At 34.0% G+C, this 16405-nt stretch overlaps 1 protein-coding gene across 1 annotated transcript; it reads right to left on the minus strand.

The window, feature by feature from the left end:
• Nucleotides 1–625: 625 nt before the first annotated feature.
• On the minus strand, nt 626–7676 carry LOC107923982 (protein ESSENTIAL FOR POTEXVIRUS ACCUMULATION 1). The gene is made up of 10 exons (XM_016854214.2): nt 7286–7676; nt 6572–6634; nt 6358–6452; nt 5225–6073; nt 5058–5130; nt 4806–4943; nt 3937–4722; nt 1615–3852; nt 1445–1514; nt 626–1220 (listed from the first exon to the last, which is right to left on the minus strand). The coding sequence occupies exons 1-10, from the start codon at nt 7356–7358 to the stop codon at nt 791–793; spliced, it is 4815 nt and encodes a 1604-aa protein (XP_016709703.2). The 5' UTR covers nt 7359–7676; the 3' UTR covers nt 626–790.
• Between the last annotated feature and the right edge of the window lie 8729 nt (nt 7677–16405).

Genomic DNA, 16405 nt, shown 5'->3' on the forward strand with positions numbered 1-16405 from the left:
TAATTTTATATTTAATAATATATATTATTTTTAATTTAAAAAAATGAAAAGAGCTTAGATTATGAATACTTAAACTTAAGCTTAACCCATATTAAAATTAAAGTCTAAACTTTTTTATAAAATCAAAATTTTAAATTTAATATTTTTATTTAAACCTTATCAAATTCTAAATAAACCTTTAAACATAGATAAATAGTCAGACCATTGAACGGCTCTAGATTAAATTAATCCTACTATTAAATGGATAAATTTAATATTTTTACAATTAAAAAATATCAAATAAAATTAAATTGAAAAAGAGTTACGCATTTATTTTTTAAAAAATAACAATTTTTATTCATTTATAGTTAAATTCTAGACAATATCATATTTGTAAAATCATGAAAAGCTATTAAAATATTAAATGGCATTTTTAAAATAATAAAAATTAATTCAATTAAAATTTTACTTTAATTATTTTTTTAATAATATAAAAACTAAATTTATCCATTTAATAATAAAAACACTAACTTGATTCAATCATACTTTAGCCTTAAATTGGACAAACGTAAGGATTTAACTAGGGAGTATTTGGCAAAAACTAGAAGGCTTCATTAACCATTCAGATGAGATTAAACCACGCATGTTGCCTCCTAAAAGCAAAAGATTTTATTATTTTTAAGGAAAAAATCAATTAATTACCTCGAATATACTAAACAAAATTAAAAATCATCTATAGAAAGCGAAGAAAGAAAGTAAAAGAATTTACAGGAAATGTACAACAAGACATGGCGGGTGTAAACGAGAAAAATTAATCGTCAAGGCGCTGGATCTCACCCATCAAGATACGGTTGCTTGTAACCTTAAAACCAAGCAAGGCAGGATCAATCTGTCTTCCCTTTTTCCCTTTTTTCTTGCCACTTCGTCCAGCTTGTGAAGCACCATCAGATGATGCTGGCTCAAAAGCAGAGCCATACACGGGGACCTCTGCCCCATGAAGAGCCGGCTTCTTAAGAATCTCCATGAATGATGCTTCAGACACTACAGCCTCATTATAAGATGAGGTCCTCCTCATACTCACATCTTTCCTGCCCGATGCCTCCGTTTCTACTGTCCTCTTTGCCTGATTTGTAAGGCTTTTCTGCTTCACAAATGCCACTGTGTTTTGATCGGATAACATATCCTTGGATGATGAAATCTGTGCAACTTTATCATCCCCTTTCGGCACCCCAGACAGTAACCTATCAATAAGACGAGCACATTTAGATTAGATGGCTTTATAAGAAGAGTTCAACACTTTGTTAACCATCAAAATGGCATGGGACATGCAAAAGATGTGCACTCGTGTCAAATGTCAATTACGAGGTGAATCGTAGCTGTGCAAATTACCCCCCGCCCGCCCTCAACCCCATAAAAAAATAAATAAAAAGGAACAACATTAACATTAGAGAGAAGAGAGTGTCACCTATCATCAGGACGGTCTTCAACTGATTTCTCTAATCCAATTCCATTACTGTACAACCTGCCATTGACACCTGCACCATTTCACTTTTATGATTTAATTCATACAGAAAAAAAAAAGGAAAAAAGAAAAGCTAAAGGCCATTTAGGGAGAACTTTTGTTTTGAAGATTACCAGTACACAGTGAACCATGACGGATATGGGTTCTACTTTGTAGGTCAACACAGTCCAAAGGCATCTCTACTTGCTCCAAAATATTGTCCTCAAACCCCGACACAGAACCAGTCCTTGAAATCATGCTTTTCAATCCATTTTTCTGCTCCTTCCCCTCCAGTTCGCCCAATTCCTTATTCACAGCAGATTTTGACACTAAGCTAGCATCTGCATAACTACTAGAAGACAGATCTTCAGCGCCCAACAACAATGATTGATCTTCAGCAAATGAACCCGGATTGGATTTATGAGGCAATCGTTCACAGTTAACCACCTGGTTGACACCACCATTAGCAGCAACTCCAAACAAATGATCTTGCAATAAGGCACCTGAATTGGAATTTTGAGGGCCTTCCAGATATGAGTTGTTTACGTGAACTTCTTGATTCGAGAAATGAGTAAAAGGAAAATTGGAAGCTTGTGGCTCAGAAACAGGCCAAAAGCTTTCCCTGCCTCTGGAAGATGAAGTAGGATACTGATAATCTCCTTCTGATGACCTTGTCGATTGAATACCAAGTTTTTGGTGAAGAAGGTCCATTAAAGCTTTCTTAGACTTTTCATGAATCCCTCCAGCTGATGTCCAAGTGCTTGAATCAACTTCGGACTCCCTTCTTTGCAAATCTGCTTCAAGATTTAATTGTTGCATCTGTTTTCCTGCCCAACTATTTTCTAGCTGCTCATTTTTTCCAGAGTGGTAGACTAAATCTGGACGAGATGCATATACATCACCCAAAGTTTGTTGGCTAAAAGAGTGATTACCAGAAGAAAATGGACCCAGTTGGTTGTTAGAGTGCATATAGAGATGTTCAGCAAGATCTAGAGAATTTACATTGTCTAATTTCATCCCAGGAGCAGCAGCAGAATGAGCAGACCTGGCAAATGCTGTAGGGCTGGGGTCAAAAGTCCCTCGCTGCTGTTGCTCCCGCAAAGCATGATTCCTTTTAATATTGCTGATTTGCTCTTCAAAAGATGAAAGCCTCTTCTGGTGAAGATCTGAACCATTCAACTCCATTGATAGAGCCTGGGGATGAATGCCAGGATTCCTAACAAACTGACCAACTTCATCTACAGACAAAGAACCAGCAAGTTGTCTATCCTCCTCCATTCCTAATTGTTGGCTCAGCGACCTAGATAACTGCTGCACTTGAAACTGCTCTCTTTGAAGACGGAGCTGATGCTCCGAAGGAAGCATGTTGCCATACTTTGCTTGTGACATGAAATCCAAAAAATCAGCCTGTTGCCCTTGGACTGCACTCTGGTTAATCTTTGCTTGGATGATCTGCTCCAGTGATGGATCCAGGTGCCTTGATGCTTGAGAATTATTCTGCAATTCACTTAGAAGATGCCTTTGAAACTGAACCTGATCAAGTTGGATGTCTCTAGCAGCATCAAATACCTCCTGACCATAGCCAGGATCAGAAATCTGATGCTGCAGCAATTGATCAAGAAGAATATGTTGAGCTTGAGAATTCTGCTGCTGCAGATGTTGTTGTTGCAACTGCTGCAACAGTTCAATTTGATGGTGACGAAGCTCCTGCTGCCGCTGAAGTTCCAACTGCCGTTGATGCTGCTGAAGTTCCAACTGCTGCTGCCGCTGAAGCTCCAACAGACGTTGATGCTGCTGAAGCTCCAACTGCTGCTGCCGCTGATGCTCCAACTGCTGCTGCCTCTGAAGCTCCAACTGATGCTGCTGCCGTTGTAGTTCCAACTGCCGCTGCTGTTCAAATTGAAGTTCCAAAAGATGTTCCATATGGGGAGCTGAATGATGGACTGACTGCTGATGATTGAGATTCTTGCTCTGCATCAGATCAAAACTATGGATGTGCTCCACACCAAATCCAGTCGAATGTGGAAGGGCATGAAAGAAATTGTTTTTCTCTTGAAGAGGTTCATTGGGAAACTTTTGTGACATTAAGTGCTGTACCAGGTCCAAACCATTGTGTTCTTGCTCCCTGTGAGATAATGGCCTAGCACCAGTAGTGCCTAGATGAATGTTAGGATTAAACACAGCATTTCTTCTATGATCATCAGACCAAGCCTCTGGGAGCAACTCATCACCTCGATGAGGTGCATTGGTTTTTGAAAATTCATTTGCAATGGATAAATGACTTGCAGGATGACGCAAAGGATCTTGCATCTCAGCAGAAACTTTCAAAGGGTCAGCACCAGCACTTCCAGGCCTTCCTGAAAAAACGATTTCTGCATCACACATGGAAAGGCAGGCATCATTAACAGACACAATTGTTAACAATATAAACAGTAGGTGCAACCCATTAAACATACCATCAGCTTGAGCAACAGCAAAATTATGGATGTTTGGATCTTCATAAAATTGGTGCTCAGAATGATAACTTTGAGAAGGCCCTCTTAACTGAAAGTTAGTACCAGATGCCTCAAAAAGAGACAAAGATTGCTGCAGCTCACGTCCAATGGCTGATCCCTGAGCAGGAGCAGAAGCAGAAGAAGATATGGGGTCTTCCAAGCTCCCTTCAAAATGATCAGGTACTCGCATTCTGGCAACTGCACTAACACTGGAGGCTGAACCAGGATTCATTCTTAGGTGAGGCATGACTTCACCAAGTTCTTGGAAAGGCGACCCGTCAGGAGCATTTGCCAATCGAACAGGTAAATCTGTACCAAAATAACCTAGCTCAAACCATGAAATTATGTCAATCCCCAAATACGGTCCCTGAATTACCCCTTGAGGATCAAGATAACACAGGCTCATATCCTCAGGAGGGATAGCACTTTCCAGAGAATGTGCAGCAATATTGCCCTCAACACTTATCGGGTTACAGCCGACTCTAGGCTGTAGTGACGAAAAACCAAACAGAGAACTTGAGTCTTCCGGAAGCTCGCCCACTCCAAATTTCATGGATGATCCGTTGTCCTTCACATTAGAGTCCTTTTGCATTTTCAAATCAGCTACTTGCCGATTATCAAAAGATTTTAATTCATCCATGTAATTTGTGGAACCACCCATCTCCCTATCTAACCCCAAAGCATTGGTTACATCTACATCAGATGGTGGCATGCATCTCTGTCCACCTTCTTTTGAACTATTCATTTCTGTAATGACAAACAAAAAATTTCATTAATATTATCCTTAACGGACTGCTGATAGCCAACAACTAAAATCGAAAGTTTCCTACCCTTGCTCATAATCATCTGTGAATCTGACACATAAAATGTCTCAGCATGACTCCCCTCAAAATTATTGTTTACAGCAGCCTTCTCACCAGGTTCAACACTATCCTTCATGTTAACTGAGAAACACTCTTTTCCTTCACCTGAAATCACAGGGCAAATAACTTATCCTGTCAAAGGTATCTTAATTATTTACTAGGTAAGTAAGTTACAACATAAATGAAACACTAGAAGCAATGCTATCATTTGATCCCTACTTGCATCCATAAATGAGTTGTAGACCACTTCACTGCTTATTGTTTTTCCTTTCCATATATCTCCAAGGACAGCCTGTAAGAATCGCGCAAGAAGATTTTAGGCAACCATATAGAAGGATAAAGATGAGTACATTCTTCTTCTATAAATCAAACTAGAAGGTTCAGACCTCTTCCTCTGCATCAGGCGGAACAAATGCCAAAGGCACAACAATTTCTTTTTGTGTTACTGTGGATAAATGATCCATCTCATCAGGTAGGTTGTCAAAATTTGGAGCAGTCCTTTGTTTGCGGTAAATGTCAAGGAGTTTTCCTCTTGGGTAGGAATATGCATTAAGGGTCATGTTTTTATCCACAGGAAGAGCTCCAATAACAGAAGCAGATTGTGGCCTCCCAATTTGTAGGCTTGCATTGGAATTTGGCCTTCCTCGTCCTGCTGCAAAACCCACATTTGATCTCTCCACTCGCCCCCTCTCCAAACCAAAACCTGGAGCACTGCGATAAGAAGCTGACCCACCTGCATGAACTTCCAACCGATGACGTGGCCTCCATTTATCACGAGAATCGTTCTCGCGCTCAGAAGCTGTGCGCCCACCACCGGCAAGTGCTTGTTTGTCAGAAGGGGCATCTTCCTTCTTAACATCTGTCCTCTTCTCATTTCGAGAATCCTTTTCTTTGTCTTCAAGACCCCATCTCGAAGACCACCTGTTGTCCCTTCGAGATTCATGCCCTGAACTACGACTACTAACATCTTGACGTCGTTCTGCAGACAACAAAATCCTATTTTCAGGAACATCCATTGTTGAAGAAATATCAGTGCGACGGTCTTCTTTTCTGCGATCTCTTCGACCAAGTAAGCCTGTTTCCCTCTCCTCTTCACGCCAGTGTCGGCTGCTTTCAAGATCAGGTGCAGTCCTCCTCCATTCTTTCTTGTCCTGAGAACTATCTAAACGCCAACTATCTTTCAGATTCGGGTCGCCAGGGGTTCCATGAGGCAACAAATTCGGAGTTTTTGTATCCTGTTAAGAGTAAACAAATTAAAAAACTGAAACAATACAAACCAAAATGAAAAATAGCCACAAGCTCTAAATCAAATATATATTTGTGATGAGCATAATAAACCAAGAAAATAAGAATAATTTCTTCAAATCTAATCAAGCTACTTTTTTTTTGAAACCATATACACTACTTACCCATACTTCCACTACAGAAAAGTACATGAAACTAGAAACCAACAGATTAAACACCCATATGGCAACCAGCACCCTTAAAACATTTGGTAAGAGAAATAAAAGTGCCATACCCCAGATGCTCCAACAGTTAACGTCTTTGCTTCGGCTACTTTAGAGTAAAGCCACTGTGGGGACAGAGGAATGCTGCTCTCCGAAGTTGGTTGATCTATTGGTCACAAAAGTTAAAAAAAAAAGAAAAAAAAAAGAAGGTTAAACTCTTGCAAGAAAAGAGCTTCCTGTGATTTTAAAAATACAAGGTTTCAACATTAAGATAAATATTATTACCTTTGTTGTCATCAAGTAGCCCGGTCAGTCCTTTCTCCTCCAAGTTCCTATCCCAAGCTTCATCTAACAATAACAGAAACTAGGATAAGTACCGCATAGGTGAAGCTGTAGAAACTGTCTAACCTCAATTTTCAAGCTTGTTTTCAGGCGGTCCTTAAAACAAAAAAATGCCTTGAGATTGAACTGCCAAGTTTCCTAATTGTAACAGATGAACGTTTCTTTGAATAATCTTTCCGTATAATTAGAATAAAACATGCTGTAGTACGATATATCAACTTCAGGGTCGTCAGGTAAAATTTGCCAATAATTTTGAGAAGTAACTAAAGTGATTTTCTCTAATCACCGGAGAATTTGAAAGGAGCGATTTGAGCTGATATAATTTTACATAGAAACAATCGTGAATTTCCTTTTTTTTTTTTACTTTCTGGCGAAAACCATTAAATTAATACGCCGTAACAGAAAGAATTTAAACAAAATTGAACGAGATCTTAGGGGATAATAATCATCGACGCAATCTGAAATTTAGAATTAATAAATTAAACTATTCAAAGTCAAATAATGAAAAACTTCGTAAATGGATAAAATTTGAGACAAACGTGAGGATTGAATTAAAATGTGAAACCACTGCGATCGGAATCCAAAAAGTAAAAAGTTGTAGTATAAAAAACGGGAGAATGAAAACTAAAACGAATAAAAAAGGAAATGTATTAATACCTTTAGGGAAGTGGTCAGAGCAGATTTTTGAGGGTATGAGATCATCAGGTAGATCGAGTTTTCCGTCAGCCATCGAGACTGTGAAAATTGATAGAATCTAAAAGGCAGAGATCGCAGCGGGCAAACGGCGGCGTTCAAGGTTCTGGAAAATGGTGACACAGAGAGCGATCAGATGGCTCAATTGAAAAAGAGAGAGAGTGTTTGAAGAGGGAATGATTTTGCAGAGAATGAAAGAGCGGAAATGGCTAGGGTTTCTAAAACTTGAGGTTTGGGTCTGATTTTGATAAGGACGATCAGGATTTCGATTTTTTTTTTCTTTTTAAGGAGAGACCTTGAACAATAAATAAAATAAAACTTATGCGTTTTGTTTGAAATGGTGATTTTTCCTTTTGGGATGAAAAAGGAATTCGATAAATATATACATAAGAAGTAATTTTTTTAATAGATATTTTTATTTAAAATTTAGTAGTTGTAAATTATATAAATATATTCTATTAATTATTTAATTATATAATTGTAATAGTATTACGTGCACCATATTGGATTCGATAAAATAGAATAAAATTATAATCAATTATTATTTTGTAGGAATAGAAATTAAATTAAATATGTATAATTTTAGTTTAGTTAGGTGGAATAAAAGTATGGTAATAATATTAATGTATTTGATTTAAAGAAATAAATATTGTAATATTATAATATTAATTTATTGTTTTACTAAGAAATATTATAACCTTTTTTAAATATTTAAATGATTAATATATTTTTCAATTAATTATTCTTTTTAAAAAATGAACAAAATAAAAATGGCCATTGCATAAAAATGTAAAAAAAAAAAACGTGATATTAACCAATTTACAAATTTAAAATCTTCTCATTTGAAATTAAAGCTCCTAAATAAAGTCAAACCAATGTTGCTACAGTATTTTATGGCCCTTGTATTTCTACAAATGTAAAAATAAGGACATAGTCTTCCTATTTGCAAAGTTATTGTTGCTACAGTATTTTATCATTTCATTGTGAAAGGAGTTCTCTTCAAGCTAAACTAATAATGTATTTACACCAAAGACGAGACGAATTCAGAAATTTATTTTACAAAATCAATTTGACTTATATTTTTGAAAGAATATTAAAATATAATTTTATTATTGTATTAACATTTCATTTGTAAATTTTAAAGGAATTATAAAGAAATTTATTATCTGGGTCAAAGTGCAACGTAACCATTATATTATTTTAAAAATTCTAAATTTTTAAAAGAACTAAAAATAAATTTTTACTATTTGGCATGCTTGCCTCTTTGATGTCGCTGATAAATACTTAGTTTTAAATGCATAATAAATAATGAGCAGTTACTTGCATAGTTTGTTAGTGATGAATTTAGGTGAGTGAATTTTGATATGCATTCTGGCACCCCACACCTAACCCGATCATTAGAATTGAATGCGTGATGTCACATTGCTTTGTCGAAGCAACTCATATCATTTATGGAATAATTAACCATATATACATGACATAATTTAAAAGCATTTTCAATTGTAAGTATAATCAATCATTACAGATGTCCTACAAAATATTCTTGGAGTTATGTGAGGTCAACCACAGAGTTAGGACTCGAATCCAAACTAAACTACCAAAATTCAACTAAGTGTCTCGAGGCCAAATGGTAAAAATGCCAAAATGCAATTTTACTTCAAGCCATAAGGATGCCAAATCATGCCTATGAAACCATATAACACTCAATTATCAACCAACAACTTGGCATCCAAAAACATATCATCAACAATTCATACCATTAAAAAAACCTTATAAGACCCCTAATTTTTAGGTACATGCCATTATAAATCACAAACATAATGAAACTTTACAAAGATTTAGTTGAGTCGAGATGTGAGATTTGGATGCTGTTGGCTCTCGTCGATCATTCCAAAACCTAATCGCCACCTATGCACGAAAACAAATAATCCGCATGTTGAGCAAAAGAGCTCAATGGTGCTTATATAATATGATAAGAATGTTTATACATGATAAATAAATATCAAACTATTTGATCTTCCGTAATTTGATATGTCAAATTAGGCTCTCCATTACACTTAATGAGCTTATTCTCGAGCAATGTATATGTTTTTGTCGTGTTTTTACTTAGTTTTAGTTCTTTGCTTTGATAAGTGAATTAGTGCATTTTATGCTACTTTTGAGACTCGAATTGGCCAATTGTGCCATAGGGATCCTAATGGTTGATTGAGTCTTGTAGGGAGTCATTTGAGGCCTGAATGTGAGTGAAAACATCATCTAGAAGGGGGTATCGCGATATCAAAGCATGAAAGTCATGGTACCCTTAATAGTGCTGAATTGAAGAGGATTGAGGTTTTTCATAGTGATATCGCGATATCCAAGTAAGGGTATCGTGATATCCAACTCCCAAAGGACCCCCCATTTCAAGACTGTTGTGGGTATCGCAATACCGCTGCTTGACGTGGAGAAAAATGACTGTAGAGGTAGTTTTTGTCCAACACCAAAACCAATCAAAATACAACGTCCAAGGGCATTTTGGCACTAAAATTTGGGTTGTAATCAGCTATTAAAAGCCATTTTTGGCTAGGAACAAAGAGAGTTGTAGTTTAGGTTAGAAAGCTTCATAGTTTTAAGTTTTTTCTTTCATCTTTTAGTTTAGGTTAGCTGTAGGATTTAGCTTTCTACAACTTCTTTATTTTCCTTGTATTTTCTTAGTTAGTTAAGTTAGTTTTTACTATAGCTAAGTGTTGTTTATCTTTAAATCCTTTAACTTTACATTGTATTTTCATTTCCATCCAAAGCTTTTAATATAGTTTAATTTCATTTCCAATTTCTTAGATAAAAATATGATCTTTTATGTTTTTTCTTCCTTACCATTGTTGTCATTTGTGTTTTCTTCAAGTCTTTACAAGAATGTTCACGTTTTTATTATATTTCCTTTGAGTTTACTTGATGTATATGTTGTTTGAATATTTGGTTTTTGCTGGTTCATATATGAATATTAGTAGCTAAAACTTAGGGTGGTTAGTTGAAGAAAGTGTTGTTTAGTTAGTCTTTGATGCATGGACTAAATCGTAAAAATTAGACTAAAACAATTGAACTTCAAAACTTAGGATTGATGGCCCTAAGGGAATATCAAGATAAGTGATATCGAGAGGAAATTTTATTGGGCACCAATTTATTAGTCCTGGGTTAGTCGGATGAGGTCGAGAGATAAACCGGACTAATTTGTCTAATTTGGTAAAGTTGAGACTGAAAGGTAAAATAGAACAAATTTAGGAGTGTTAGAGATTTAGATCCCTAGTTCAAAGGTTATTGTATTTGGTAGTTTTATATTTTCCTTTATTTACAATTTAGTCATTTTTTGTTTTAGGTAATTAATTAGCTTAATTAATCTTTAAATTATGCTTTTCTGTAATATAAACATTAGTGAGTAGCTAGCTGGACTCCTTTTTTTGCATGCTTGATTGAATAGAAATCATTGAATCGTTGACTTCTTTGGGTTCGATTCTTGGAATATTTCAGTATTTTATTGTAACACTACAAATATTACGACTGACTTGTCACACTTGTAGATCACACTTAGTATTTTATTTAGTTGTTATTTTTAGTGTTGATTTCCTCTCGTCATTCACGATGGCAGTAAGGAGTTGGTCAAGTTGTTAGCACTGTTGCCAGGGAGTTGGTGCAAGATTTAGTGATTTTTAGTAACTGTTGTGTGTTTGTAGGGAGATAATTAGCAAAAGCTAGGTTTATAGATACGACACTTTATTTTCTTAATTTTGTAGGGAGAACTACCGAAATAATATACGTGCAGTGCTAAATATATATACACCCAATGTTTATCGGTACGTCCAAAGTAATATGCACCTAGTGTTCATTGGTATATTATCGAAGTAATGTGTAATAAGGCTTTATTCTTTATCGTTTATTACTAAATCTCCTTGTATCATAAATAGTATTTATATAATTCGACATAACTCAATCGAATCAAGTAGTCACATTTATACATACCTCAAATTTGTTCATAACTAATATCATTTGATCATAATTAACTATTTGTTTAAAGAATAAATTAAGAATAAATTATGTGTAACACCCCTAACTCGTCTCCGTCAGCGGATTAAGGTTACAAACTATTATCAAATTAAGTGACAACATAAAACCATTTAATTATTAATTTAAATATCAATATTCAAAACCAATCATCATTCATAGCATATATACAATTTTAGGCCTTATTTCAAGCTTATGGAACCTAAAAATCAATTTGGAAACAATTAGGGATTAATTTGAAGTAAAACAGAAATTGTAGAAAATTTGAAAACAGGGTCACATGACTATATGGCCAAATCATGTACAGTTTGAAAATAAGGTCACACGACCGTGTCTCCAAACCGTGTAACAACATGTGATCGTGCGGGTCAAACCCGCACCTAAAAGTCAATAAGACACACAATCATGTGGGGTGATTGTATGTAGCACACAGCAGTGTGATAGCCCATGTCTCAGGCCGTGTGCATCAAATATGACCCCTAATGCAAGCCACTTCATCAACCATTTCTTAAGCACCAAGCCAAAGCATTTCCAAACTTTTTCACCAATTCAAAACACATCATACCACAATCAACCACAATACTAAGTAAGCTTCACATCAATAAACACATCTCATACTTCAATTGATATATACAAAATATATCCATAATGCTTATAACATATATATATCAAAACCCTATTTACATGCCACTTATAATGGACCAAAGTGAACAATTAGTTATCGATTAAGTTGTCAGATAGTGTAATCTCCAAAAGCAATGTAATCAGCGGCTCGTAACTGACGATTTACAAAGAAGAAAAACCAAAAACGAGGTAAGCTTGCATAAAGCTTAGTAAGTTCGTATTGAACATAAATTTAACTTACTGTAACGGTCGTAACTTAAACATTTCGCAATTAAATTCATAAATAAGGTCATGAGTTCATTATTAACATATACATATCACAAGTCTTACAAGGTTAGTAAATTCGCAAATCCGAAACTTATAACTTTATTTTGTCATAAAACATATACTAGTAAACACATTTTGTAAGACCTCGAAAATTTTTACAGTAAGATATTATCCTTGATATAGTAAAATAAGAAAATAAAGTAACAAAAAGGGAAATTTTGAGTTATGTCAATATTGGGAAGTACATTATGATATATTAATTTAAGAAAAGTTTTGTTGAAAGAGAGAAAAGTTTTGTTGCACAAGAGTAAATACTCAAAATTTGAGGGGTTAAAGTGTAAATATGAAAAAGTTAAAGGACCAATAGTGTAAATATTTTAAGGGTGGAATGATCTAGAAACTAAGGAAAATGGATGAATTAGGACTAAATTGAATAGGTGAAGAACTATGAGGGACTAAATTGCAATTTTACTAAATTAAATGATGACTCAAGAATGGAATTTTAAAAGATTGGCAAAATGGTTAATTGGAAGAGAGAGAAATCTAGAAAGTAATAATGATGCTAGAGATATTTTGATATTTTATAATTATTTAATTAGATAAATATTATTTTAATAATATTTTAATAAGATATTTTATTATTATTTTATTAGTATATAATGAAAGAAAGATGAGGACTTCTCATCCATTTTTCCCATGCAAAACCAACGTGAGAAGAAGAAGAAGAAAAGAAGTTTTCATTTCTTTACAATTTGGTCCTTTTACCAAAAATTTACAATTTTCACCCAAAAATCAAAAGAATTTCCATAGCTACCAAGAGAGAAAAATGTTAAGGATACTATGGGAAGTTAGAATATCAAGTTGGATTTAAGAAATGGAAGCTGGAGGAGAGAGAAAATCAAGATAAAGATTGAAATCAATAGAACAAGGTAAGAACATCATGATTACAATATATTTTTAAGTTTGATATTATTGAAAAAAGCATGGGATTAATGTTAATGCAGAGTTTCCTTACATATGTTCCTATGTTCTTGATATGTTAGTGAAGAGAAAATAAGAGAAAATGATGAGAAATAATGTAGAAAAAGAAAATAAGGGTGTTATAAACATAGTAATTAATATCTTACACTAAAATAGTTTTGGACAACAGCAGTAGTCTAACTTTGAAAAATTACCAAAAATTTTAGAAATCGAATTATCAGATGAATAAAATATGAAATTAAATATTATTAAGTCTAGTTTCTTATAGAAGAAATTATGTAAGCAATGGAATTTTAAATCATGAGATATAATAAATTTTGTGAGACAATGTCAGAATGATTTCGGGTTCCCCTATTCTGATTTTGGAAAATCATCAAAAATTGGAGAAAAATAATTATGGGCTTAAATTTATATGTTTAGAATATTTAATGAGTCTATTTTCAAGATAAATAAATGGAAACATCATTAAAATTATGTACGAGAAGATAATTAATTTTTAGTGAAGAAGGGTTAGAACTATCAAACAGCAGAATAGGGGTAACTTTAAAGAATAAACTGTACTTATTGGCTAAACAAAAAATTCTGAAAATTTTATGGTAAGAGTATATATGAGTCTAGTTTTAGGTAAAATTATTGGATCTTAATTTGGAGCTCTATAGCTCCAGATATAAATAACTTAGTGACTATGACACAGATGGACAGCTTGAATATTCATAAAAGTAAATAATAAAAATTATAGATAATGTTACTTACAAGTGTGTTATATACATTAAGGATGTGGAATGGAGAGGAGGAGGAGGAAAATATATATGAATATTCAGCTAGCATGGCTAATTTGCATGTTTTAGGCTTAGGGACTAAATTGAATAAAAGTAAAAACTTCAGGAGGCAATTTTGTAAAAATATCAAAAATTACCAAATTGAAGGGAATGAATTGTTTTATTATTTAAATTAATAAATTGAATGAAATTATTAATTTAAGATCAGGTAAAAATTGGGAAAATGGTAAATTACTAAAATGCCCCTAAATCTTGATATTTCTGCAATTTCACCAGTAAGTTCGTGTAACTTGAAGTATATTCTTAAATGCTTGAAATGTATGTTATTGATGTGAATATGATTTGAATGTTCTGTATGAAAATTGATGAAACATTGATATATTTGATAAAAAGGGAAAGAAATCCCGGTTGAGTGAAAGGAAAATTCGATGGATCTCTGAAAAGGAATTGACGGTAATAAAGGATCTAGCCCGGACGGGTGATCCTATCCTATTATAGCCCTCCTGAAGAATATGTGTAAAATGGATTTAGCCCGGACAGGTAATTCCGACAATACTCTATGAGTTTATAGTACAGGGGATTTAGCCTGAACTGGTAATCCTGCTGTAAGGATGAGGTTCGCGAGAGTCTGCTATCTGAAATGAAATATGTAAGATCATGGTTGAAAGATACCATGGCAACATGATATGAAATGTGTAAGACCATGGTTGAAAGATATCATGGCAACGTGACATGAAAAGAATAAGACCATGGTTGAAAGATACCATGGCAACATGACGAGAAATGAATAAGACCATAGTTGAAAGATACCATGGCAGCGTGACATGAAATGAATAAGACCATGGTTGAAAGATACCATGGGAACATGACATGAAAAGAATAAGACCATGGTTGAAAGATACCATGGTAACATGACAGAAAATGAGTAAGACCATAGTTGAAAGACACTATGGCATCATGTCAAAGATAAATAAAACCGTGGGTGGGTGACAGTATGACATCTGTTGAACAATTGATATTCAGGTAATATGTATCAGATGATGAATGGTTATATGAAATGGTTGTGTGAAATGTTTACAAGAACTGGTCATATGGAAATATATGTACAAAATAGTTGAATGAAATAATTATGAAGATAGATAAACGAAATAAGTATAAGTACATGGAATATAATTTATGTTAAGTTTGATATAAACTATTACCGGAATAAATATACATAAAATATATGAAAATGATGGAGCATGAAATATTGATATAATGAAATGAATGATATGTACTTATGAAGAAACGGTAAGAGATATATGATTATCTTTGATATGTTGATACAAGAAAATTATGTAGGTAAAGACAATTATTAAACTCAAGTGTGACATGTCGAGAAAATAAGTATATCAATGTTGAATTTATATAAAATATGTAATAGTTTACTAACAATGTCGTTGTTTGATGCTTATGTAACGCCCCCTTACCCGAGACCGTCGCCGGAGTCAAGCACGAGGCATTACTAAACTTATTTGAGCACTTAAACAAATTCGGACAAGCTGTCCAACTGCGTCATAGTTACTTAAAAATTCATATCTCGAGTTCTGAAACTCGAAATCCAATTCCGTAAATTTTTCCTTAAACTAAACTCATATATCTATTTACTAATTTTTTTTCTAGAATTTTTGGTCAGGTCAATTAGTACAGTTTATTAGTTAAAGTATCCCTTGTTTCAGGGTTTGACTGCTCTGACCTCTATGTATTATGAATCAGATATCTCCCTGTACAGAGTTTCAATGACTATGATGTTTGTTTCTAATAAAACTAGACTCAATAAGGAATCTGTACATATAAATCATGACTTCTAATTATCTTTTTAAAATTTATGGTGAATTTCCAAAGTCAGAACAGGGGATCCAGAAATCGCTCTGGCCCTGTTTCACAAAAATTTAAACATCTCATAAAATATAACTCATATACCTATTTTGTTCCATTCATATGAAAATAGACTCATAATTCTTTAATTCTATATTTTATTCATCATCTAATTATATCTATACTACTTTTAATGATTTTTCAAACTCACGTCACTAGTGCTGTCTTAATCTATTTTATGGTAAATTTTACCTATTTCATGATTTCCATGGAATAACTAGCATTTAGGCATACATAACACCAAATATGTCATTGATTAGCCATTCCAACAGCTAATCATTATCAAGCATTTCCATACCACTCAATAACCATATCATAAGACTATATACACAAAATGATTATAATGCTATACATGCCATGCTCAAAATATACAAACCGTTATACCAAGATGATACATGGATAGTGTGAGCGAGCCTCCGACCGTTCCTGATTTCCGAGCTGGCTTGTCAAAACTACAAGGAATGAAAAGGAGGGAGTAAGC

This window comes from Gossypium hirsutum, chromosome A11 (genome assembly GCF_007990345.1).
Source record: "Gossypium hirsutum isolate 1008001.06 chromosome A11, Gossypium_hirsutum_v2.1, whole genome shotgun sequence".
Lineage (NCBI taxonomy): Eukaryota > Viridiplantae > Streptophyta > Magnoliopsida > Malvales > Malvaceae > Gossypium > Gossypium hirsutum.